The 26,902-nt window shown below is 37.5% G+C and overlaps 2 protein-coding genes across 2 annotated transcripts; one reads left to right on the top strand and one right to left on the bottom strand.

Moving 5' to 3' along the window:
• Positions 1–5,187: 5,187 nt before the first annotated feature.
• Positions 5,188–10,781, bottom strand: rassf9 (Ras association domain family member 9). Its single transcript, XM_065283366.2, has 2 exons — positions 10,618–10,781; positions 5,188–7,894 (listed from the first exon to the last, which is right to left on the bottom strand). Exons 1-2 carry the CDS (start codon positions 10,662–10,664, stop codon positions 6,625–6,627), a joined length of 1,317 nt encoding a protein of 438 aa, XP_065139438.1. The 5' UTR covers positions 10,665–10,781; the 3' UTR covers positions 5,188–6,624.
• A 1,800-nt stretch (positions 10,782–12,581) lies between these two features.
• Positions 12,582–15,179, top strand: nts (neurotensin). The gene is made up of 4 exons (XM_065278599.2): positions 12,582–12,892; positions 13,376–13,437; positions 13,867–14,094; positions 14,800–15,179. The coding sequence occupies exons 1-4, from the start codon at positions 12,802–12,804 to the stop codon at positions 14,935–14,937; spliced, it is 519 nt and encodes a 172-aa protein (XP_065134671.1). The 5' UTR covers positions 12,582–12,801; the 3' UTR covers positions 14,938–15,179.
• The last annotated feature ends 11,723 nt before the right edge of the window (positions 15,180–26,902 follow it).

Genomic DNA, 26,902 nt, shown 5'->3' with positions numbered 1-26,902 from the left:
TGCCAAGAAACTGCCTGTCAAGTTTAGTAGTTGTTTGTGTGTACTTAATGTTCTTATTCGAAGTAACCCTAGCCAGATGCATCATGCACATTTAAAGTGAGAGGTTTCTTTTGTTCAAGTTCCATCACTGGTATGTGAAAATGATACAACTACACTAAAACATCTTGAGGAACAATAGAAGCTGATGTTTATTTAGTTTTCATCTTCCTGTGGTCCTATCTTATCATGCCTAGGGCACCAAGTTAGCTAGGGCTGCCACTTTTGCTCCCCCCCAAATCCTGCCTTCAACCCAAAACATCACCACTGCTTCTCTGCCGCTTCAGACACACCAACATCTGAGAAATATGAGGCACAAGGGCATGGTGGGTTCAATCCCAGCCAACACATACAATACAAAATGTATATCTTGAATGTCCTGTAAGTTGAATGAATATAGGCATCTGTTTATGCATGTGCTGCAGTATTGATAGGCTTTACATAAATGCATGGTATAGGGCCTACAGAAAAAAGGTATAAAAAGGTACAAAAGTTCTCACTGGGGCAGTACCTTTTTAAAAAGTACACCTTTCAAAGTAAAAAAATCATAGTTAAATCATAGTACCCCCACTGTTTGGTTTGGGTCAACTTACTTTTAGGGGCTTTTCCACTGGGTGCAGTACGTAGTACCCGGTACTTTTTTTAGTACCACCTCGGTTGGGGTTCCAAGCGAGCCAAGTTGATACCAAAACGTGACGTGAAAACACTGTAAATCACCGATTGGTCTGAGAGAATCATCACTACCAGCGTCATCGCTATAATGTAAAAGATTAGCTTTACCTTCATGCTAGCTTGCGCTGTCTCGAGTAAACCTGTTGTCATCTGTTCCCAAGCTCCCTTTTAGCAAACTAAAACATCCACAGGTTGAGAATCAGGAACACCATAACAGTTTTTTTCCAGACTTGCAGTTTGTGACGGCACATTCGCTACGCGCACGTCCGCATACCGCATATATGCTTAAATGTTAAAGTGCAACTTAAATGAGGCTCAGCAGAGCGCGTCAACTTACACCACGGGTGTTTGTACAGAAAAATTTATGTTAAGTGAGACAGAGGTAGTGATAAACGCGATGCGCAAACATCTATTTGTGGTGGTAAATTTAAAATTTGTGGTGGACTGAGAAATAAATGAATGTATGGGGATGTACAACGACGCTCTCACTTGTATGATGTCACAGCAGTAGGCAGCGCAAATATAACGACACGACTATCATTCCTCCCACTCCGAAGTGTTACTAAACTTGATGGAAAAGCTAACCAAGTCAAAGTGAGGTGAGCTGACCTGATCTGACCCAAACCAATCCGTGGGGTACTATGCAGTGGAAAAGCACCATTGGAGGTACATGGTACTTTTATTAAGGGGTACGTCCCAGTGACAACTTCAGTACCTTTTTTCTGAGAGCGTACTTTTGAACTTCCGTGCCCTTTGCTTACCAGTTGAGCTACCAATCTGACATTTAAACTAAAGATTTTTTATGACATTCGTGGAAGTTTATTGGTGCCGTGTGCCTTTCATCTAGGAGAGCAAAATTGTTTGTCTATGTTTGGTAACCCTCAGGGTTTGGCTTTGTGATCAAATTGCTCTACAAACGCACATGAATCTTCTAACTGCTGTCAGTTTTTAAATTAATGAGAGTGACAACACATTATGCCAAGAATCTTCACATTATATATAATGTATAATGTATTGCACACACAAGCTTTACTGAATTCCCCCAATTATTTTTTTTACAAAAACTGAACTGTTTCACTGCATTATTCATGCAGGGTTGCTTTTGTAATCCTTGTTAATATTTTGAAATTTTTAGCATTTGGTCAGATGACATCACACTTTTGAAGTGCTTTTGGTCAAATGGCAAATTATCTTCCACGATGGGAAAGGTTCAGACCTGCCCATTGTAAGCGAGGTAGAGGAACATTTCTAGTTAGATAAGCAGTTGGTTTTATGAGATTTAAAAAAAAAAGGTGAAACCGTTCCCTGACAAGATTTCGCAAGTGCACACAGTTTCCACTGAATACTTTGAAAATGCAATTTTTAACTGCACATTTATAGATGACTGCCAAATGATATAATGTTCTTGCTATGAGGCCAAAAGTCTTAAAACTTTATCAATTTGTTCTAAGGTGTATCTTAAATGGTTTACCCAAAAATGTTAATTATTTCATTATTTACTCATACTGAATTTATGAGTCATTTCATTTAAAAGATTAGTCCATTTTCTTAAAAAAAAAATCCAGATAATTTACTCACCAACATGTCATCCAAAATGTTGATGTCTTTCTTTGTTCAGTCGAGAAGTAATTATGTTTTTTGAGGAAAACATTCCAGGATTTTTTTAATTTTTATGGACTTTAATGGACCCCAACATTTAACAGTTTTAATGCAGTTTAAAAGTGCAGTTTCAAATTACTCTAAACGATCCCAAACAAGGCATAAGGGTCTTATCTAGCGAAACAATTGTCATTTTTGGCAAGAAAAAAAAATGCACTTTTAAACCACAACTGCTCATCTTCCTCCGGTCGTGCGACGCGCCAGTGTGACCTCGCGTAATACGTCATCACGTCAAGAGTTCACGGATGACGTATGCGAAACTACGCCCCAGTGTTTACAAGTGTGGAGAAAGAGGACCGTTCAGACATTGTTGTGTGTCGAATGATACTAATTAATGTCTTTGTGTCAGTTTATTTTTAAAAATGGTCCACAAATGTGAGTTTCATATAACACATGACTTTTTGATGACATTACGCAATTACGTGAGATCGGGCTGGGCGTCACAGGACCGGATGGAAGACGAGAAGTTGTGGTTTAAAAGTGCATATTTTTTATTTTTCTTGCCAAAAATTACAATTGTTTCACTAGATAAGACCCTTATGCCTCGTTTGGGGTCTTTGAAACTGCAATTTTAAACTGCATTAAAACTGTTATGTGTTGGGGTCCATTAAAATCCATTAAAAGGAGAAAAATCCTTGAATGTTTTCCTTTAAAACACATAATTTCTTCTAGACTGAACAAAGAAAGACATTAGCATTTTGGATGACATGGTGGTGAGTAAACTAATCCTTTAATAACTTTGTGATTAAACAAACCTTAAAGTTGTTTGCTGATAATTGTTAACATCAAGAACCATGTCAGTCTGAATTTGTGAACAAATCACTCAGAAAGGTTTGATACAAGGTAAAACTTATTATTACTATTATTATTATTGTTGTTGGTAGCTTTTCCTTTTACTATAAATGTTTGCTTTCAATAAAAATAAAAAAGACATTACAGCTTTCAACATGTAATTATGAGATTCAAACATTTGAGTTGTTTTTAACTCAGGCGTGCATTACTAAAGCAGGTGTTTCCTATAATCTTTTAATATACACCTTTTACCCCCAAAGTAATAACTTGAGAAACTTCTGAAAAAAATGCAGCCAGTCAGTCTCAGTGATTCTAAAATTAGTTTATTTGATTTTTGGTACAAGTTCAAAATTCACTGATGTGTATGAAAGCAAAATTAACGCAGAAATCAATGACCTGAAGGAAATAATGTCAAAGCAGACTGAGAATATAATCCTACTTTTGTTTTTGAAAATGTGAAATGCAGCCAAGTGGACTATTATGTCTTGCTTAAAATAATCCTATCAAGAAACTCGCATTGCATAGTGAAGGAAAATACAAGTATCTTGTTACAAGACAGCCTTGGGGGGATAAAAATACTTAACCATGCAAATCTACTACTGTACATCAAAGCCCACTATGATGATGTCATGACCCTCTTTTGTTTCTGTGCCACCTCGCACATTTTCAGGGACACCAGGGACGCTTTGTAGGGACACCGATGCACTGCTAATTAAAAGTTCAATGGTGTTTACAGTGTTTACAAAGAATTGGCCAGTTTAATTGTTAGTGCTGCGGGAGAAGCAGCGACAGATAAAAGTCAGTAATTGCCGTTTTCGCCCCCGGTAATTACAGATGTTTTGCAACATGACTGAGTCCTGGCAGCTCTCTGATTCCTTCTCAATTGACAGTGGCAATAAACAAGTCACGGTGCTGGCAGTGAAGACATTAAAGAGCCCTCTGATTTTATAATGCCTGCACCCTACAGGTTGTGCGGGGCTGGATGAGAGCCAACGAGGGGGAATTCGGTTATTATCTCAGTGTGACGCCACAGTACTCGGATGGACCCAGTCAAGGAAAGCTTTATTAACACAGTTTAATAAACCAAGGTCTGCTGCATAAAGCAACCTTTATTATTTTAAACCCATTTGTGTTGCGTTCGATTTTTTTCTAAGATCAAATGTGTTATGAGTCACGCTGTGTAACGACACGTAGTCACCATTCAGGAGGCATGCATTAATTCAACGTGGCAATAAGACCAGACTTTAACAGGACTGTCTTAGTCTCTGCAAGTTTTACAGAAGAAAAGAACGAGGCAATTATTCGAAGTACAGGGAATCAAATGTCTCACTGGCGCTGACTTAAATGTACGAAGGTTTTCCCATTAGATTTCAAATATCCTTAGTTCTTTCACTAAGTGCTGTTTTAACCTACTTTAAACGTTGAAGGAACGTGAGACAGCAAGTTATCAAGTGCCACATCAGAAAAGAATGTTGCTAACACTTCTTAAATTGCAATTACATGGGGGAAATGTCATTGCTTTGCTATGCTAAAAAGACTTAAGACATTGAGTAGTATATTTCAGCACAATAACACATGAAAGGGTTAACAAATAAATTATGTATTCATATGATAAATGATATAACTCTATATTTTGCAGTCTGTGCAGATCTGTTTATGTACAGAGAAATGTTCAAAAGTTAAGCTTATATGCACAGTTTATATATACTGTAGTTGTTTTAATGTAAAACAATTGGATGCATGCATATCTTATTACAGCTAAATGTGACCCTGGACAGTACAACCAGTCAATAGTAGCACGGGTATATTTGTAGCAATAGCCAACAATTCATTAATGAGTGAAAATGATCGTTTTTATACCAAAAGTCATTAGGATATTAAAGGGACACTCCACTTTTTTGAAAATAGGCTCATTTTCCAGCTCCCCTAGAGTTAAACAATTGAGTTTTGCCACTTTGGAATCCATTCAGCTGATCTCCCAGTCTGGTGGTACCACTTTTAGCATAGCTTAGCATAATCGAATAATTGAATCTGATTAGGCCATTAGATCAAAAATAACCAAAGAGTTTCAATCTTCTGTAGTTACATCATGTACTAAGAAGACAGAAAATTAAAAGTTGCGATTTTCTATGCAGATATGGCTAGGACTATACTCTCATTCTGGCGTAATAATTAAGGACTTTGCTGCCGCACCATGGCTGCAGCAGGCGCAATGATATTACGCAGTTCCTGAAAATATAGTCCCCAGCTATTGAAAGTTACCAAGGGGACTATTTTACGTCACTCTTACTACACGATGTAACTACAAAAGAGTCAAGTTTTAAATAGGAAAAATATCCAAACTCTTTGGTTATTTTTGAGCGCGATGCTAATGGTCTAATCAGATTCAATGGGTTATGCTAAGCTTTGCTAAAAGTGCTACCGCCAGACCCGGAGATCGGCTGAATGGATTTCAAAACGGTAAAACTCAATTGTGTAACTCTAGGGGAGCTGGAAAATAAGCATATTTTAAAAAAAAGTGGAGTGTCCCTTTAAATAAAAACCATGTTCCAGGAAGATATTTTGTAAGTTTTCAACTGTAAATATATCAAAACTTTTTATTTTCGTGAGTGAAGGTAGGCTAGTTGCTAAGTACTTCATTTGGACACGAGGCGATTTTCTCAATAATTTAATTTGTTTTGCACTGTCAGATTCCAGATTTTCAAATAGTTGTATCTCGGCCAAATATATCATGTTGTAACAATCCATACATTAATGGAAAGCTTTTTCATGCAGCTTTCAGATTTATTCATAAATCTCATTTTCAAAAAAGGAAATTTGTGGTCCAGGGTCACAAATGTGTTGCTTTTCATAATGCAATGGACTTATTTACAATATTTTTGTGGGAGAAAGTCTTGCATAACTTTTGTATTTATTTGTATGCAAGAACATTTCTAATGAACCCAAAACCGGATTGCATTCTAATTAAAAATACATAAGTCTTTTTGTGGTTTTGTGAGTCTTTCCCAATATTTAATTTGGGCTTTAAGTGCATATGAGGTTTAATTTATCTGTATGCTTTAATCTATACTAAATCTAAACTCTTCAAAATAAAGGGTGCTTTACGATGCCACAGAAGAACAATTTTCAGCCAAATGGCTCCATAAAGAAGATTTAAAGGGATAGTTTACCCAAAAATGAAAATTCTGTCATCGTTTACTCCCCCTCATTTTGTCCTAAACCTGTATGAGTTTCTTTTTTTCTGTTGAACACAAAAGAAGATTGTTCTTTGACGAACCAAAAATGGTTCTTCTATGGCATCGCTGTGAAGAACTCTTTAAGAACCTTTTTAATCATTTTAAAGTGTTTGTGTCAGTAGCTGCGCTGTAACATAATACAAGTGAAACAGTTAAATAATGTTAATATTTGATTTTAAAGTTTTTAAATACAGTATAAATGCACTTGTTCAGTGTATCCTCAGTTTGTCTAAACATCAGTATCCAGAGGAGCGGACCTGTCCATGCACGGTGACAGCGAGTCTTGACTGTGCGTAGAGCTTATTCCAGTGTCTGAGTCTGTGTCTGTTACATCTGTAGGTGAGCATGTTTGTCTGACCTTGCCTGATGTCTGCTGAGAGACAGCCGCCCTTATCTGGCTCTTCATGGGGCTTGGCTGGTCACCCAGCTCCAGTGCACCGAGTTGGGCTATGAGATGCTGGTATTCTTGGTTGCGTGACTGTAAGGCTGTTTTGTTCTGGTGCAGTTCCTTCTCGATTTCCTGGGTTTGGGAATGGAGCGAAAGCCCAGCGTTCATGCTCGACTCAAGTTCATCGCGTAAGCTTTCCAACTCCAAAAGATCCGATGAGGACATAGAGAGGTCAGGTACCAAATCCAGGTCTGGACTCGCAGCTGCCGCCCCTTTCAACTCTTCCGAATCGGAAGTCCAAGCATTACTCCTCAGCTCCAGGTCGATATCTCGACAGAGCCGATCAATGAGTTCTTTGTGTTTGCATAAATGTAGTTCTAGTTGCTCTATTCCATCACTGGTGTTAAAGTACTCCTCCATCTGGCCCTCATATTCAGACAAAAATTGGAACGATGCCTCTTCGTCTTCACATACGGTGAGGCTGGAGCAAGAAGTGGGGCTGCTTATCAGCTGCTGCTCCAAAAGTTCAGTTTCCAAGTCCAGCTCACGCATCTGCTGAATCTGTTGGCGTATGGTCTGGTCCTGGGAGATAATCAAACGCACCATCTTGCTGATCTCTTCAGACCCTTCTGACGTCTCTTCTTTGTGAATCTTCTCAAGTTTACGAAAGGCCCTCTTTACCATGCGCTTCTGCTTCTCTACAGACACGGCCTTGGCGTAATGCGCAGGTCCTTGGTCTGATCTCCTTGACCTTGCTACCCGTGATCTCGAGGACTTCTTGGCTCCCTTAGACGATGGCACGAATTCGCTGGTCTTCACAAGAACAAACTGTATGAAAGGTTTTTCGTCACCCCATGCGTTCCAAAGTCTGAGGATTCGAGTGAGTGGCGGCAGAGCCCTTTCCAATCCCCTCCACCGTTCCAGGATGCAGAAGTCTTTGGGTTCTCCATGTAAAAGCCTCTTACTTTCGGGTATTGTCTTGTGGTCCTCTAATAAAGCTTTAATCACGTCGGCACATGTCGTGTGCTTGGTCACACCGCAGACTATTTTTTCTTCTTGACACACCCGCACCTGGATTTCTTTTCCTGGTGTGTCCTCTACAACCTTAGACCTGATAAAGAAAAAAACAAGTACAAACTATGAATAAAGGTGTTTAGAAATAAAACTTTTATTTGCCATAGTGTAGTAAATTAAATACAAAACAATTCATTTTTACCAGGGTAAGGATTTTGTGAATCTTTTTGAAAGAATGCAATACGTATGCAAGAATGCAAGTGGTTAGTTAATAGTTAGACATTGCTACTCTAACAAGTCAATAGTTAAGCTATTCACAGTTGGTATTCAGAAAGCCTCTCTAAAACATCTATATTAACTAAATCTGCAAATGTACTTTAAATACTAACCATGCAGAATGCTATTTTTAAACATTAACATTAACATTAACGCACACATGTGCCAGTATTGCTGTATGGCATTACAATAGAAGTGGGTAACCCTGGGATTTATGGGAAGTAAATAAGTGTAGCTATTCACAATACAAGCATTCACACTTGACATTGGTTGATGCAATGTTTTTTGAGACTCAGAATCCAACATTGTATTACAGAAATGGTCTATTGTTGTTTGTCTATTCCAAAATCCTCATGAGCACAGGAAATGAAAGAGGGGAGATGGATGCACCTGTGTTTGTCTTTTGGGAATATCAATGGTGACCAGCCACATCCTGTTACATACATCCTGCGGCCAAGTTGATTTATTGTGGAGCAAAGGAAAAATTATTTGGATATATTATATATTGCCTTTTAAATTTACAGTAAAATACAGGTTTGTTTGTAAAAACTAGAGATTTGTAGCAAATATCTGTATAGACTTTAATAAGTATTTTATTACACTCAAGAACATTGTGCATGGTTGGTCCGTTACATAAAACAAAAGCCTGTTTTGAAACATACAGTACAAGTATCTGTTATGGCCTAATAATCACAACGACGGACACAATGTGAGGCTCACTGAAGTTAAACGAAACTGTACGTTCTGTTTCTCGTCTCACGGAGCAAACACGTGTTTTACCACCAGACATGATCACAGTAACCGAGCACATGCTGGATTAGACTCAACACACAGTCTGGACAAGCAAAATAGACAAATTCTTGTCATCTGATTCATCATTACGAGGTGTTGTGTATTTTAAGTGGCCTTGTGAGAAACAACTACTCTCAAAAGACACGCACAGAGAAAACACATACTGTAGAGATACATAAAAACTGTACTTTCACATCTTTGAGGCATCTGAGAATTTTGAGTAATACATTTTTTTTCCATTTTGTGAAGACCCCTTTACTTGATAAACATCACTGTGGGTGGGAAGACATAACATCTACATTGATCTCTAAGTAAAGCGGTTGGTCTCAATAGATAGTAAAGCTAAATACAACTTCAAGCTCACCAGTGCTCTTTAAGTAGGTACTTTACCAATACTTAAGGTGTAACACAGAGATGTTAATCTTGTTTGGCACACTATAATAATAACCACACAATAATGCCAGCTGACGTAGTTAACCGAAGGGTAATAACTACCTAGAGACTTAAATTCCCTGAGCGCATATACTTTTACAAAATGAAATGAAATGAAATTAAAACATCCATAAATCAACCGTTCGACTGACACAAACCACTAGAAACAGACAGAGTTGGATTAGTTATCCCTTTGAACATTTCAGATAATCACATGTGTCTTGTGCTTTAAAAGGTAATTTTACAGCATCATAAAGATATAATCACCCCTTAGACAATCTCCAACTGTTAAAAGTCTAGCAAAGCCAAGTCAAATGAGTTGTTGTAAAATCAAGTCTTGCACATAATTTCGATGTAATTCCGAACCGATAAAATAATGTGGGTGGATTTATTCTTTGTCAATGCCTAAGATAACAATACCTGGAAAACCGCAACATGAAAAACAAATTTACTATATATATATATATCACAATCTGACCCAGCAAACATCAATGGTGACAATCAATTTAGACAGAAGCATCTGGAAACACAGATATCTAAAGTTAATCAGGCCACTTAAAATGAATGACAATACAAAGCCAATTATGGTGGTCACACCATGACAGGTGTCTTTCCACAGCAATTATAAGCTTTTCTCTAAAACAGGTTTAATAATAATAGCAGCAACAACAATAATATTAGACATATTTTTATATGCAATTTTGATAAACAAACAAAACAAAATGAGTAAAGTATACTCTAAAAATGTATGTGTTAAAACAACAGACTTTGTGCTGCTTAGGGTTTAACACAACCTTTGTCGTAACTTTTATTTATTTTAACACAAATAATTGTGTTAAAATGACACATAATGTGTTATGTGACAAAAATGTGTAAAAAATGAACACATCCTTTTTAAGACTGTACAAGTATATATTAATATGAAAGCTGAGCCATTTCTTTTCATCTACAGTAGGCATTAACCCACATACAGTATACAGACATCCGACATTTAATATTTAGAGCAAAAAATGACTCGGTTTGGAGACACTTGGCGTTACTTAACGCCAGCTACCTGCATCTATAGAGGCAACAGCGAGCAGAACAACAGCATTAGTGTAACTCGATTCTCTGCGTCCATGCAGTGAAACACTGAGAGAGCTAGAGCTGTTGTTACAGTGACGACAGTTTACAGCACCCCAACCCATTATTATTATGCGTTTTTTACATTGTGAACTATTACGCACAAGAAAACATTTGATCTTATTTTTTGTTTGTTTGTTTCTATGCATGTTCGCGTGTTTCATGAAACTGTAAAATGAAAGTTATTATGAATCATACCTGTTCTTCAAGCGCGCTTTCAGAAAGTTTTTCCCAAAAGGTGCCATTGCGCGTCATTAAACGTCAATACAGTTCATTGTGTAGGAAAGCGGAGCGCTCGAAGCTCATCAGGAAAGTGCCGCTGAAGTGCTGATCGTGGAAAAAGTTCAACAACTTGTGAACTTCAAAGTAAGATGAGTTCACAGCGCAGGGCCGGCCCACCGCGCACAGGGGGAGGTGACCAAATTCAAGGCTTGCAGGGAGAGATGTGTGAAACTGATTATACAGAGATTTAAAAGCACTGTGATATAATGAACCACAATACAAGAATAGGCCTAATGTCTGTTTGGTATTGAAAAGAGACTGTTTAATTTTGATCTGTTGGTTATTCAAGTATGATAACCTTAATGAAGAAAACTTATATTTATTACTAAATCTATATTTTACAGTCATATTTCACCTTTATAAACTTTTCTAACGAGAGCCCCCTTTTCTCAGTGGTCTTTAAAGAAATTGAACATATTTCTGCTATTGCATCTATTCAAAACTACTGTTAGAAAAGCTATTTGCTCTGTCTTTAAAGGGGACATATGAAAATCTGACTTTTTCCATAGTTAAGTGCTATAAATGGGCCCCCAGTGCTTCAATCAACCTAGGAAATGTGAAAAAGATCAACCCAGTAATTAAGTTTTGGTAAACCATTTTCTGCAAGCATGTGAAAAAATAGGTCATTGAAATTTGGCTCCCCTTGTGATGTCAGAAGGGGATAATACCGCCCCTTAATCTGCACTATCCAACCACGGCACTGACATTTAGTGCAGAGATCAGCTCATTTGCATTTAAAAGGACACACCCAAAAACTGCACATTTTTGCTCACACCTACAAAGTGGCAATTTTAACATGTTATAATAAAAGATGTGGTATTTTGAGCTAAAACTTCACATATGCACTTTGGAGACACCAAAGATTTATTTTACATCTTAAAAAGTCTTGTGAAATGTCCCCCTTTAAAATGTTTGAATAATTCAAAGGTTATGTGTCTGTGAATGTGTGTTTATAAACATAAAACATCCTAGTCCATCATTTATTCAGCCTTGACATTACAGACTATCAGAAGAAAGATTGTTGTGTTACAGATTGTACTGACAGGAACTCAAAAAGGTTTATATTTTTAAACCTTAATTACTTTTATAATTTTGGGCAAAACAGTACAGATCTTTGCAATAAAAGTATAAACACTCTCAGAAAAAGGTACAAAATTGTCACTTTAAAAAGGTCCTAATAACATTTTGGTACCTTTTTTGACTGGTGTGGTCCCAATATGGACCTTTTAGGTACAAAAGTTTAGTTTTTGTAAAGGTACTAACCCCAGTGACAACATTTGTACCTTTTCTCTGTGACAAAGAGTTATCTGTAATATATAGGCAATGCTTTTCTAATAATGACCTCATTTACGCTGTATATTTTTCCATCACACACCAAATCCTTCATATTACGATACATAGAACCATTTAAAGCAAGTATGAATAAAAATAGTTTTTAAGCAAGTGGGAAAAGTCAGTGGAAAAACAGAAGTTATCAGTTACTGTAAATTGTTATCCTTACAGTACGTAGCTCTGTGTTTATCCAGAACAGCATGACCTGTGCTGATGCGATGGGTGCTTTCGAACTGTTAGAGCTCTGTTTTTTCTTTATATCAATACAACTTGTCTATCTTTATCTTTCATCATCACCATCATCATCATCACGCTTCCAGGAACTAATAACAACTTCACCTCCCACTAGAATGAAGAGAGGAACATCAAATGAGAACAACTTTATGTTTTTGACGTCAACTACGCAAGTGGTTGCTGTACATTTCTTAGGTGTCTGTTGATGTCATCGTGACACAGGACAAGGGTGCACGGTGGGAGGGATGGAGGGAGAGAGATAGGGAGATGGATAGGAGGGGTATGAACGATATCGCTCTGACATCATAGACGGTCTTATATACTGGGTGGAATGGAGCCCAGCAATCCTCACTTCACTTCTGAGAAAGCCAAGAGAAGACGCAGCAAACAGGTTGGACAAAAACCAAGAGGATATCATTCTGACTTCATCGGGAAGTGTTCATCTGTGCCTCTCTGTTACAACTTCTCACAGCTTTGCCATCGGTTTTACACTCTTTTCTGACCTCTAACCCTATGGACTTGGGCCTGTCTTAAATGAGCAACGATCGTGGGACTACCAAAAAAATGCAGACACAGCTGACCTTCATTATGCTGCTGTTTTTATTGTGTGATGGACTGTGCTCAGGTAGGCAATTTAACATTTTAATACCTTTTTTAAAAAATTCAATTTTAATATTTACATATTTGTTTCATGGCAACAATTTACAGTAGGAATTTATAGGTATTATAGTATTTACAGTATGACGCAGCTATGTGATATTTAATATTATATATTATAAGTTTACGTAATAGCCTCGTATATAACCTAAATTTAAAGGGAAATTAATAGCTCAAAGTTGCTCACTTTGGGGTCAAATTAAAAGTCTTATAGATTTAAATTATTGTAGGCTATTTTTTGTCTACCCAATTTAATATACTGTATTATGGTTCAAATAAATATGATATGGTTCAAATAAAACAAATGGTTGTTTTATAATTCATCTTTAGATTTGGTAGTATTAAATTCCTATTTCAAAACATGATTTAAACTTACTTATCTATACTTTGGTGTTTTTGTATGATCAGGTTTTAATTTAAATGTGTAAATATTGTGTTTTGTGCTCTTCAGACATAGACCAGGGGAAAAGGGCAATTGAGGAAGAGGTACTGAGAAGTCTCATCACTTCAAAGGTATAGTATTGCTTTTAAAACATCTGTAGCCAACAGAGGGTCTTTATAGAGGTGTGCTTTTAAGTGTAGGGCACTTGAATTTTAAAGTAAGGCTGTGGTGTTTCCTTTCTTTTCGATTCGTTTGAAAAAAGAACACTTTAAAAATGACAGATATGGATATAAAAATTACTACAATAGTTTAAACTTACATACTCCATTGAGCGTTTTTATCAGACTAACAAACTAAAGAGGGAACTAATAATTTACTCTTCTCAGCCTAATATTATAAGATTGTTTTATCTGTCTAATATAAAACCTAGACAAATATATGACCTAGACCATGTAAACTACTGTAACTGAGAAAATGGCTGGAAAAAGCAAAACTTAAATAAAGCTGTGATGTAGAGTGCACCATAAAAAGTCAATATGTGTTTTATTATTGCCATGCAGGTAAAGCAGAGCAAGCACATCGCCCCCTTGTGGCAGCTGCCTCTCCAGGATGTGTGCAGGATGGTGAGCAATCTTGGGGAAACATGGCGTGAGGCCTGGGGCATGGGGGAAGAGGAGGAAACAGGGGATCAGGATGACTATGATCGGGGTGTCTCTGGTTCCTTCGCCCAAATGCTTGAGGAACTGCATGACCTTCAGAACCTCTGCAGGATACTGCAGCCCAGACAGGTAAGAAACGATATTAAATAGAGAATGGCAATTATGTGAGTGTATATCAGTTGTTGTCCTTTTAGGATATAAATCTCTTAGTGGATAGGGAAAATTGAGTGGTGCATTTTAAGAATGGCCTACTTACTTGTTAAATGCTTTTTTAGTATTTTTCAAAATGCAGAGCAAACACACCACGTTTAAGTTTGCCCTCAAGTCACTCAATACATAACAAAAGATTATTGTTTTCCTGTTGAAAATGAAACTAATAAATTAAAACTAATGTATATTAATGTGTAATTCCACGTGAAAGTAAATGTTTTGGAAAAAAACATGAAAATGCAGTCAGGTTAAAACAGATGATCACAACACAAACCAAACAGATTAGGTTACATGGAAAAAAACACATAGCACTAATCCAATATATTATTTTATTAAGGTTCTTTGCTTAAAAGTGATAGGGGTACTGTTAAATTTCCAGTTTATGAGTCAAATAAAAATCTGTGTTTTTTTATTTTGGTAAGTATATAATTGTACATTTTATTCAAGCACACTTATGAGAAACTCTCGTAGAAAATAAAGGCAGGCAACAAACGAAGCATCCGTCAGGACATGCCTGCTGAATGACGGCATCATCCTCCCAATTAATTGTTATTCACACTTTGTAATAATATATTGAATGACATTATAGGTGCACCAATTCACATATTCTTTCTTTTATTTTAGCTTGAAGACGGTCAAGAATATCAGGATCAAAACGGTGACACCCCACTGAAGAGGAAATCTCCATATATACTAAAAAGGCAACTGCGCACCAATAAATCAAGAAGACCATACATTCTGAAGCGAAGTGTATATTACTAATTCTCAAGACCACAAGACATTTATACATTTTTGTGAATATGTGTCTGTAATACTGTAGTTGCAACAGCAGTGTGTTTGGTTTTAGCTACGCTTGTTTAGGTCAAAATTTATTTGACCTAAACTAAAGTTTGTCCCTCCTTCATTATGGGATAAAGAATGTAAATAAAGCATCCAATTAAAGAGTTTATTATATTTATTTAATGTATATTTATTTTTCTTCCAATGTAATTAAATCATACTTATTCAAACTCTTATGATATTGATCAGTTCTTTTATTTTGAAATAATGCAACACTTCACCAAATTTGTGAATTATAATATTTGTAATATTCAGTATTTCTGAATAATATATTTGCCTGAAATAATAAAATGAGTAAAACTGTATAGCATGTATAAATGTAGGGTTTTATTTAAAACCATTTATGAAATCTATCTTTCGCACTTCCCCATGTTTTGCCAAAGAGCAAAAATCAAGTATTCACCTTCAGCCAAAAAAAACTACCTACCTGAAAAAATTAACCAATTAACCAACCACAGTAAAGCTTGTGATGACATCCGGGCCATCATTACTACTTAAAAGACATCAGTTCCCATCCATGCAAAGTATCCAGCCTGACAAAAAACACAACTTCGATTCACAGCTTAAGATCACATCACTAAATTCCCCAAAAATCCTGAGCAGATGTTTTGTGCTCAGTTTTTTACTCTTTTCTACAAATTAAAAAGATTTCTTAACATTTGAAATGTGTTATATCAGAATAAGTCTGTTTTCAACAGACACAATAATGTTAAAATGAAACACATTGTTTTAATACAAACATCCAATCTTATCTAAGGCTCCTATTTGGGTGGTTTCCCAGACAGGGTTTAGATTAATTCAGTAATAGGCTTTAGTTATTTTAGGATATTTATGTAGTTTTAGCAAAAAACAAGACTGTTGTGCATCTTGAGACATAACACTGGCAATGATATATTTTAAGATATTATAGAACTAGGTGTTTTAAAATTAAGGAGGCTTGAACCATCATTTAGTCTGGGACTAGAATAAGTCCTGTCTGGGAAACCGTCACATTGTGTCTCCGATTTAAAAGGAGTGTTGCTCATCTGTCCATTAAATTGTTTTTATTTTTCAGTCACATTTTCATGAGCTAATTTAATTGTAAAACTATAGGTTTTAACAAATTAATTGGTTTTAAAATAGCACTGTACAGTATCTCTTAGGTAAATGCTCAATTCATTTGTTATTTGTTCAATTCCAGCACATCACTTACATTAATGAAATAGAAAAGGGAGTGCTTGTTGATTTTCATTTCTCTAATTGGCCACCGGTAATTAAAAAGACTAATGCATTTAAGTAATTGACTAAAAAAAGTGCTGAACAATTCAAAGGGACCAAATATATCATTCCTCCATGGCCTTTGGACAGTATGCTATATTAGATTGTTCCTTATACTTTAGTATTAGATTGAGATGTTACTGTATTTATCAAAATCATTCAGATCAAGATAGGTGAATAATCCAACAAGAATGTTTTCAAATTAATTTGCATTTAAAAGACATCCAGTAAGTTGTCAAAGCCTGTAAACCAGGAGATGGCAGTAGAGTCTAATGCAATACATAAAAGAAGGCACCAAGCTTGAAGATACAGTAGACTCATTTTTTTTTAGGTTATAAAGATGTTTAACAAAGAGCCAATGAGGTTACACATTTTTTCTGTTTTTAGGATTTATTACTGGACTTTATAAAACGGTTAGTTCCAATCCTTCATTCTGATTGGTCAATATGTGTGCTTTATTCACGATAAAACACAGCTATGACCGCTTCACCCAACGGTTCTGTTTATCACTGCATCCTTAGCAACACCATTAGCAACCACACGTATCGGTTTGTTGTTTTTATTTGAGCTTTCATGCATATTACACATTGGAACACATTTTTGTTCATGGTCAGGGACTATTTTTTCTAGCGGAAGGAATGCTTTTATTGATATAACTTCATGAAAGTTGCACTAATATATTTTTTTACTTTAATATTGTGTGGTAACCGTTTTATAAAAGCAATAAGGTACTTGAGGCAAGTGCTGTATCGTGAATAAGTAACAGCTGAAGGCAGAGCCGATCCGCCCTATACGCAAGCTATGCAAGTTGCGTAGGGCCCCGCACCACCAGGGGGCCCCCTTGTTCTCATGCAGCACTGCACAGACCAGCTGGCGAGTGACATCATTGTGCCGCGGGATGTTGTCAGTCCATCTATGCATCTCCGCATGTGTTTGACGTGCTTATCAACATGCGTCTTCATTCGGATATTAAAGCTATCTGCCAAGAGCAGGAAAAAGACAAGCACCATGAAGGTGAAAAAGATTAAGAACACAAAATTCCTATTTAGGGCCCCCACAAGGCCAGGATCGGCTCTGGCTGAAGGGGTTGCAAGCCTTTCAGCCGTTACTTATTCACGATACAGCACAGCCTCTCGTACCTTATTGCTTACGGATATATCATGGTACTATAACAATACTATAAAACAAACATATCAAGTTTACATTATATTGTCAGATGCTTATCCAAAGCGACTTTTATAAGTATCACTTTTTATCAGTAAACCCACAACCTTTTGTATTGCTAATGCAATGTTCTTGCAATAACACAAAACAAATAAAGACTATATAGTTGCAAAGTAATACCGGTCCCAGCAAGCAATAGCCGTCATTTCACTATCTACTTTAGGTTAATTGCTCATAGACCAGCTGTGAGTAACCCACTTCTAGCAAAAAAACAACAACATTGTTATTTGATTTATATATCGGTTTTGCCGAAATCACTTTGGAGATGTATGATATTCCATCATGTAAGTAAAGTCAACAGTGATTACAAGGTATTTGGTTTCATTTATTTTTGGGCTATTAAAGGAATAATCTACTCATTTTCAATATTAAAATATGTTATTACCTTAACTAATAAGAGTTCATACATCCCTCTATCATCTTAGTGCGTGCACGCAAGCGCTGGGGCGCGCTGCGACATTTCGAAAGCATTAAGCTTAGCCCCATTCATTCAATGGTACCACTCAGAGATAAAGTTAGAAGTGACCAAACACATCAACGTTTTTCCTATTTAAGACGAGTAGTTATACGAGCAAGTTTGGTGGTACAAAAAATTAAACGTAGCGCTTTTCTAAGCGGATTTAAAAGAGGAACTATATTGTATGGCGGAATAGCTCTTTTGGGAGTACTTCGACTCGGCGCAGTAACACCCTCCTTCTCCCATTATGAGAGGGAGAAGGGGAGCGGATTTTTCAGGCGAGTCAAAGTACTCCCAAAAGTGCTGTACCGCCATACAATATAGTTCCTTTTTTAAATCCGCTTAGAAAAGCGCTACGTTTTATTTTGTACCACCAAACTTGCTCGTATAACTACTCGTCTTAAATAGGAAAAACGTTAATGTGTTTGGTCACTTCTAACTTTATCTCTGAGTGGTACCATTGAATGAATGGGGCTAAGCTAAATGCTATCGAAGTGTAGCAGCGCGCTCCAGCGCTTACGTACACGCACTAAGATGATAGGGGGATGTATCAACTCTTCTTAGTTAAGGTAATAACATTTTAATATTGAAAATGAGTAGACTATTCCTTTAAATGTTTACTGACAGCCAAAATGTTGCCTTGTTTTTGCCTAGATTTAGCCTATTAGATGTCTTTTAAACGCAAAATTGCTTGCTTAGCTGTTTAATTATTCAAAAATGATCAATTATTAAAACACAGATAAGGATTTAATTCATTCTGTGAAAACAAAACCAACTTATTTTGAATGGTCATATTTTTACTGTAGCAGGAGTAAAATCAATTTGCTCAGTTATGGGGTCTACTGAGTTTTAAAAGCAATAAGAAACCTCTGCCACAGCATGAGATTATTCTTTCCAAATATTAATATGGACATAGATGTGGATATTACTTTGCTGGATATCATTATTATCACTGTTAAATGTGGATAACAAGAGCATTCATGTAAGATTAGTCTACAGTTCGGTTTTTAAATGGTGCTTGTGTGTGCAGCTTTAATTTTTCCCCATTGATCAGATATGGTCGCTTGTCTTGTTTGTTAGTAACTTTATTGCTTTCTGTTAAGTGTTTGGGGAGAAATCCCACAGAATATGGAGATCTGGACAGACAGCACTTACATCTCTGTATATAACACAGATTTTTTTTATGGGTGAGTGAGTGCAGTGGGCAAAATGACTGTGCTGTGCTTTTCATGTTGTCTTTAAATATCCCTTTATAAATATTTATTCGTTCATAATCCATTTCATGGAATGCCATCTTAAACATAAATGTTATGTAATACAATGCATTGATTTACAAGCACATGATATAATCACATGCAATAATGGTGCATCCCATATACTGTACCACAGACCTCACACGGGCAAAAAATGTCACATCAACTCTGTGAAAAAGGTCATAGTCAGTGGGTGGACACGAGGGAAATGCAGTCCTCCTCAGGATCATCTGTTGTGTCCATGCTATAGGGCTCTTTAATTGTTTTGGCCACAATCCAGAGCTGAAGCTCTCTTTAATTTAGTTTAAATTTTCCAATAGAAGCACAGATTGGCAGTTTAACTTAGCCACGGATCTCGGCTGCATCCTGCGTCTGGTGCAAAATCAAAGTCATTTGTGCCTTCATCTGGGCAGGACGGTACATCTCCAACCAGCCGGCTACATCAAGATAATTGCTTGTGAAAGAACGAGATTAGTTCTCTTTGTGAGAAATCTGATTGTGTGCATTGAATCTGATTGTGCGAATTGGATGATAGTATAACAAGCATGACCTTGTTCTCTGCCTGCGGAGTAAATAATTAGCGCCTGCATATGGGCAGTATTACCCAGCTCTGACGAAAGGGAACGGGGTGGGGAGGTGACAGTTTCTAACAGGAGAGAAACACATCTTATCCAATTTACTGTCTTTCTGCAACGAACTAAATTGAAGTGACCTCCCCCAAAGCAAAGACAGATCTGAGTCTTCATATAAACAAGACTTCATTATTAATTGCTTGATGTGGAGGCCTAACAGGTCATAGGACACCTGCACATATGACACCACAGATATACTGTATAACTGCCAGTTTCAGTCTAATTGCTACACAACTTCAGCAGTCGGCCAGAAAAAAATGTGTTTATTAGGTTGATAGAATGAGCACAACTTAAGAGTTGCAAATCAAGTCTAACTTGAATGGTTTAAACATTAAAGGTATAGCGGAAGATTTTACAGAATTTTTAAAGAGAACCGCCCCTCCACAAAAAAATGCACATGCACAATGCACACCAGAATGATTGACAACTGGAATAACCAATAGTCTTAATGATCCACCCGGAAAAATAAAATCTTCTGCTATACCTTTAAGTGAGTTTGAGGCACTGGAAAAATGTATACACTGTAAAAAGTGAAAGTTAGATCAACTTAAAAAATTACTTAAATTCGTAACACCTAAATTTAAATTGAAAAAAAGTTGAAAAGGCTTACATTTTTTGTTGTTACCAATTTTAATAATAAAAAAAAATCCCCTTATATTTTCTCACTTTAAAGGGCGTGTTGCAGGTTAACCACCACTGTCGATTAATGGGTACATAAATCACTCAAGATATGTGTATAATTTTTAAAATGTCTCAAAAATGGTCTTAAATAACACTTTTTTTTACGTTTTTGGTATTAACGGTTTTTTTACGCAATTCTGCGATGACGTCACGCTGGGGAGAAGTGGAGAAAGCCTCAGCCAGAGCCATAGAGATAGATGAGACATTTATTGCTGTTTAATACTTGCGTATACAATTTGGAAATCATATATACATCGTAGGAAATATATAATGTGTTATACTGCAAAGATACCATGCTTATTATTATTTATGATATCTGTGGAGATAAATAAAACTTCGCAAATCTGCTAATTTGATCCATTCATGTCCTGACCACCAGGCTAGAGATTTTTAAACATCCTTTATCCACACTTACTAATCTATCAAATAATATCTCAAATATATTGTTTTGTGAAATAAAAGGATGCTTTGTTATATTGTTTATGCGATTATAACGAATCACACGATCATTTTATACGCAGCAGTCAGCAGCTGCAGCACACTCGGATCCGACCGCATACATACTGTAATAAACAGGCGTTCGGGTGCTTTTTACATCACGACAGACTATGCCATTTGAGGAGGAACCGCTCATTGATCACCGTATTTTTATAAATCCTGTATATGTTTGGACCTGCCGAACAGGTTGAGCACTTTCATATACTTTGTTGAGCAGAGAGGCTGCACTTTGACCAGCGGGCTGCGGGAACCGGCGCACATCACGCCGCCAGACGGTGTTGTTAACTCGAAATGTATAACTATTATCAGATCGACCCACCGGGAAAGTCCCGACTCTGCCAATTGTCATTCCGCTACTGGCTGTAAGAAAGTGAGTGCGTTTGGGTCGCTGGTCCCCGCGAACAGATGTGACGTGCCTCACTCACCTTCCAGGATTAGAGACATGCTGCCAAAACCGTTTGTGCTGAAGATCGCATAAAGTTACACCCATTTCAGGCAGGATCATGGACCCCCTCAAGCCAGCATGCACGAGTATGTTAATTGTTTGTTTACTTTCTACACAAAGATATGCTAACGTTATGCTATCTGGCTGTCTGCCTATCTCTCTATACTAGCCTATCCATCTGTCTGTCTGTCTGTCTGTCTGTCTATCTATTTATCTATAATCTGCGCTATCAGAACTGTACTTTACTCGTCTTTCTATAGTCATTCTCAATGCTCTCAATGTGGCTTTGGTAAATTCTCTCCCCAGCGTGACGTCATACAGTGCGTTGTGGGGGAAAGGAGAATCATTGCAAACCGCTGTACTTTTTCATACTTTTTCGGGTTTTGTGATACCCAACAACATAAAATACAATGGATAACACTTTAAATGGTTATTACACACAAGCAAGTTGCACAAATTCGTAAAAAAAAAACCTGCAACACACACTTTAAGTGAAAAAAATGTAATTGGTTCAAATTGAAGTAATGTTTTTAAGTAGATCCAACTTTCACTTTTTACAGTGCAGTAATAGGGGCGGTTTACATTCCGCCTCTATAACCACTGGGAAATCATGAGCATGCCGCTTTCCTCCTTTCCAATGTGCTTACGAAGGGGCATTCTGAAAAGTTGAAGTATGTTTGAACTTGTGGCTTTGACGCGCCTGTAAAAATATGGAAAGCCATAGGAGACAAAATCGCGTGAATTTTCAAGAGAAACACCGCGCGTTTTGGAGGATGTGTTGTTTGCGCGTAGAATATGTGTTGTTTACGTGTTAAATACGCATTGTTTGTACGTGAAATACTTGTAGATTTTTCACACGTAAACCATGCGTAAATTCACACGTGGCCTTCCATAAAAAGATTGCGTTGTGCCACGTGCACGTTGCAACCACGTCGCTCTCTATTTGAGCCTGCTTGCTTGTGTGTTTACATTCCAAATAATGTATTTTTGGATTTTTGTATGCACATTTATTAAATTACAGTAATGTTATGCGTACATTGTTGTGAGGAACATTAAAGTACCTACACTGTATAAAGTGAAAAGTTGGATGAACTTAAAAAAAATATTTCAAATGGTAACAACAATCAACTTATACTGTATGTTAAAGTGAAAAATTTAAGTTAAAAATATGTATTTTTCTAAAATCTTTTTTAGGTGTTACCAATTAAAGTATTTTTTAAAAGTTGGTCCAACTTTTCACTTTTTACAGTGTACGAAGTAACCTGTATTACCTTATGATGGTCAAAAAATGTTGTATAGTGAATCATAGTCTGACCATGCTGTGCATTTGAGTGTGTTCATGCTGGTACATTTTTATTGGTTTTACTAAAACCTGTCTCTGAATGTCATGGAAAAGTGACAGATCACAGCTTGTTTATTTTCACGTCAATCAGACTTGTTTCTCAGCCAGAATGTGCTGCAAAATAGACCAGACTTATGCATGTGGTCAAACATCTTTGCAGGCTTAAACGTGACTCATTTTAAAAGCCTTGTGTCCAACATCTGAAAAAAATGAAGTAATCAAATACCAGCATTTCTTCCTCAAACACAATATCTGAGGAAATCGAGAATGTAAAAGTAACATTTCCACAGCAAAAAGCAACTTAATCCAATTCATTCCTCTCCTGTGCCGTTTAAAAGGCACCCCCCAGAGAAGGAAGAAAAGAGAGCCGATGTTCTTATGCGGGCTGCGAGCTGGGCCATTAAAGGAGCTGATGGAGATGGCGACAGTAATTGTCACACGGGAGGAGAGAACGGTAGCCGCTATGCAGGGCTTTAAATGAGCTGATAGCGTCTCGTTGGCTGGCAAAATTGAAAAAACCAACCTCAAAGTCTCACCTCTTATTTTCACAGTGTCCGCTTGGTTATTATACGTCCTACAACGGGAAGGGGATCGGCCAGTATCTTTGTTCTCCATGGCATCGCATTGTCTCCAGCTCTTAGCATGCCCAGCAGCGAGGTGCTTTCAAAGAAGAGCTCTGGGAAATGAGTTATCTCCACTCTACATGCAGGGAAAACCCTGCCATTAATCTTTAATTAAGGCTGTTACAATGAAGAGAGACACTGCAGTAATAGGAGAGAAAGAGAGAGGTGTGGGAACGCTATAACAACAGGAGAGCAGCCAGAGAGTGGGACAGAGAGAGCTGCAGTGCAGAGGTACATTAGTAGGAGCTCATTGAACCATCATCAAAACACGTTCCTTTATCATCTAACAGACTTTGAAGAGGCACAAGTCCTCCTCAACAAACAGAGGGATAATTCTGCAATTGTCATGAGTATTGAATTTTCTAAAATGTTGCAGGGTTGTGTTGCTAATAGATGTATAATACAGTATTTGCATGATAGTGAGTGCAATCTGTACACACCCTTACAAGGGAGAATATAGATTGCACCTGAATCCATTGCATCTACATTGATTTTTATCACTCTCTTGACTTAAACCGGATTTGCACAGTAGATTCTCATCCACAGCCATGAACAACTCCACCAATGCCATCTCACAGCTATTCAAATATGTGTGTCATTTTTGGGTAAACTTTCCTTTTAATTGTTAAATGTTTCAATTTGCTATCTATTTAATCTTATTGATGTATTTACAAAAATCACTGGAGATATTAAAGATATTTTTGCAAAACAAACCATGTTAGTTTCAACAAACCATGGGCATAATTTCCACTGGGGACGAGGGGACATGTCCCTCAACTTTTAAATATCCTGATTGTGTCCCCCCACTTTCAAAGTAATTTGTTTAATTTTGTTTAACCGCACGTTGTCTTCGCCAAGGAAGAACAGGGCCGAACCCAAAACAAGGAAAGTCTGCCTGTGTTGAAGAGGCGACGTAAGGGAGGATGCTTAGGACGATTGTAATGGTCCATAAACTTTTGAAGTCCCCAGCCATTGACTGTGCTGCATGTGCAACCCCCTTATCTGGGCCCTCTCTCCCTTGCTGAGCCGCGTCTTTAGATTTTAGCGCGGTTTTATGTATAAAACAGTAAACCTTACAAATAAACTAATATATAGTTTAGTAGCATATTCTTCTTGGCAAAATTTATCATTATAATTAACTTAAAGGGTACAGAGAATGAAAAAACATTTTTACCTTGTCTTTGTTGAATAATGGTAGTCTACCCGCATTCACGAACATACAAGACATGCTAAACACCTCAGTCTCATAGAAGTTCCTCTTTTAGAAATGTCAGCCAGAAAACGGCACAATCTGAATTGCTTATGACATCACAGGCATCTCACTGCCCCTCCACTTTAAATTAATTGGCTACATTTTTTGAGTGGCTGCAAAGTCAGCCAATCAGTAATGAGATTGCAAGTTAAGCCAGTAGGGGGAGCCAAATAGGTGCAAAACCGCTTGTTTAAAATCCCCCACCCTAATAGAGGTATCTGAGGGAGGTTTTTAGGAAGCTTCTAAGGTATTACAGACCCAAACAAAAAAAAGTTGTCTACATGTCACATCACAGAACAGGGATAAATACCCCGTTCAATCATTCTATGTCACCTTTAATTAATTCCTATATTTTGTGTCACCATAATACCTAAACGTATGTAAATGCATGGAATTAGATTTAAGTCGAAAACATTTTCCCTCATTTTGTGTCCCCCCACTTCTCAAACCAAAGTTACACCCTTGCAAAAAACACTTTTTTCTCATCAAGAACCATAAAATTTAATCATTACCACACCAGCCTTCAAACCCCTTTTTAAAACCTCATTTCTAAAAGTTCCTATGCAATCAGTTCAACTAAAAAGAAGCCTCCGTCTTTTTAAATGTCATTGTGTGTCTGTCTGGTACAGCAGAGGGATCTGTCACTGCTTCAGCTTAATGACCATCATCATCTTCATAGAGCAGCTCCGTTGAGAGAGTGTGTCATCAGACAGTAGTTAATACTTATGAAACTTTAATGGTTTACTGATGAAAGCTGTGTAGAGGAGCACGCAGGAGACCAAAGCAACACTCCGAGGGGAGCAGAAGGATAAATGAGACTAATTATTGCATGAGGGCAGATTCGTCTCCAGCGCCCCTAGTGATATGTGACAGCGGTTGAAAAGAGCCAGATGTAGGCCTTTACCTTAGTGCATCGCAGAGGTTCGATATTAAACCGCTGCGGCCCAAGGGAGTGCAAGCGTAGCCAAAAAATGGTCCGTTCCAACACCTGTGGCATTGTGTTCCTAGGCCTACAGATAAACACCTGGCTATCGCCGTAAGACTGTGCTAACCAGCTTATGATTGCTACGAGACAGGTCCTTTGTTCTTATCACACAGGGGCTACAGGCAGAGACAGCCCTAGACTATTGGGGGCCCTAAGCAAAACTTTGTGAGGGGGGCCCTGTCAGCATGTTCATATAAACCCATTTATTGTCTTTGCTTAAATGCGGCTATAAAAATTTTTTTAAATACAAACATATGTTGTATTATCTGTAAATGCATGCGGCGCTGCACAAGTATGATATCAATTGGATCAGACTGTTTGTTATGCTTTCGAATTACTCTCGTAACATAGTTATGTTACGGCACAGTTACGGCAACTGGTCTGTGCATAAAATATTACATGAAGTACAGAGCAAGAGGGCCCTCTAGTGATTTGGGGCCATACGCGACATGCATACTTTGCGTATAAAGAGGTTTGGCACTAAATACATGTCTTGTTTTGCAGGTTTATCTTTTCTCCCTCCTGGTTTATCGCGGCCACAACACCTGGAGCTGATGTAATTGTATCAGGATTGCCTTAGTAAAAATGATACAGCTCTGTCACCGTGTTTGGTCAGGACACCTGGATGTTCATTGCAGCACTGGGCAAATATCAAGTTGCTGCTGTAAAAAGCAGTTTTCTGATCTTTACACGGGTGAAGTTGATCCCAAAGTCTGGTCAAGCTGGTGTTTGCCTAGGTCAGACAGCTGGTCTTTAAGTTTGAAATGTCCAAAATCATACTAAACCAGAAAATAAACCCAACTAAGATGCTAAACCAGTTTCAGATAGCTTTAAGCATTTATTCTGCAATGCTTAAATGCCTATTTGTAGTCTTCTACACACCTGTTTAAAGCACACCGACCAGGTGTTCCTCTCTGAAAGGCCCAATATCTACCATATGCAGACATGGTGAGGCGTGCCTATTTTTTAAAACGGGACACGGAGACGTTTTAAAGGACACTGCCCTCGTGCCACTGTTTGTTTCACAATGACACACCCGCCTCCAAACACATCAACACACAGATCACACCCTTGTCATAGCAGCTTCCCGTGAGCATTTAATCTCTAAGGGACCTTAGATCAGTGGCCGTCAGACAGTCGGTGGCTTATTGCAAGCCATTCATCACCCACATCTCTGTTTTGAGCTCCTCTGCTCCTCGGGGAACAGCTTTATACAGCCTTTTGTTTACCCATCAATC

Source organism: Paramisgurnus dabryanus, chromosome 9 (assembly GCF_030506205.2).
Source record: "Paramisgurnus dabryanus chromosome 9, PD_genome_1.1, whole genome shotgun sequence".
NCBI classification, from domain to species: Eukaryota; Metazoa; Chordata; class Actinopteri; order Cypriniformes; family Cobitidae; genus Paramisgurnus; species Paramisgurnus dabryanus.
Note: the sequence above shows the minus strand (reverse complement) of the source record. Positions and strands in the feature narration are given on the sequence as shown.

What these genes read in the sequence shown, in the direction of transcription:
- rassf9 (XM_065283366.2), bottom strand. Translation starts at nt 10,664, where the DNA reads ATGGCACCTTTTGGGAAAAACTTTCTGAAAGCGCGCTTGAAGAACAG. An exon ending in AAAGCGCGCTTGAAGAACAG is followed by an intron (nt 7,895 to 10,617) that starts GTATGATTCATA and finishes TTTCTTTATCAG; the next exon opens with GTCTAAGGTTGTAGAGGACA.
- nts (XM_065278599.2), top strand. Translation starts at nt 12,802, where the DNA reads ATGAGCAACGATCGTGGGACTACCAAAAAAATGCAGACACAGCTGACC. An exon ending in GTGTGATGGACTGTGCTCAG is followed by an intron (nt 12,893 to 13,375) that starts GTAGGCAATTTA and finishes TGTGCTCTTCAG; the next exon opens with ACATAGACCAGGGGAAAAGG. An exon ending in GGATACTGCAGCCCAGACAG is followed by an intron (nt 14,095 to 14,799) that starts GTAAGAAACGAT and finishes CTTTTATTTTAG; the next exon opens with CTTGAAGACGGTCAAGAATA.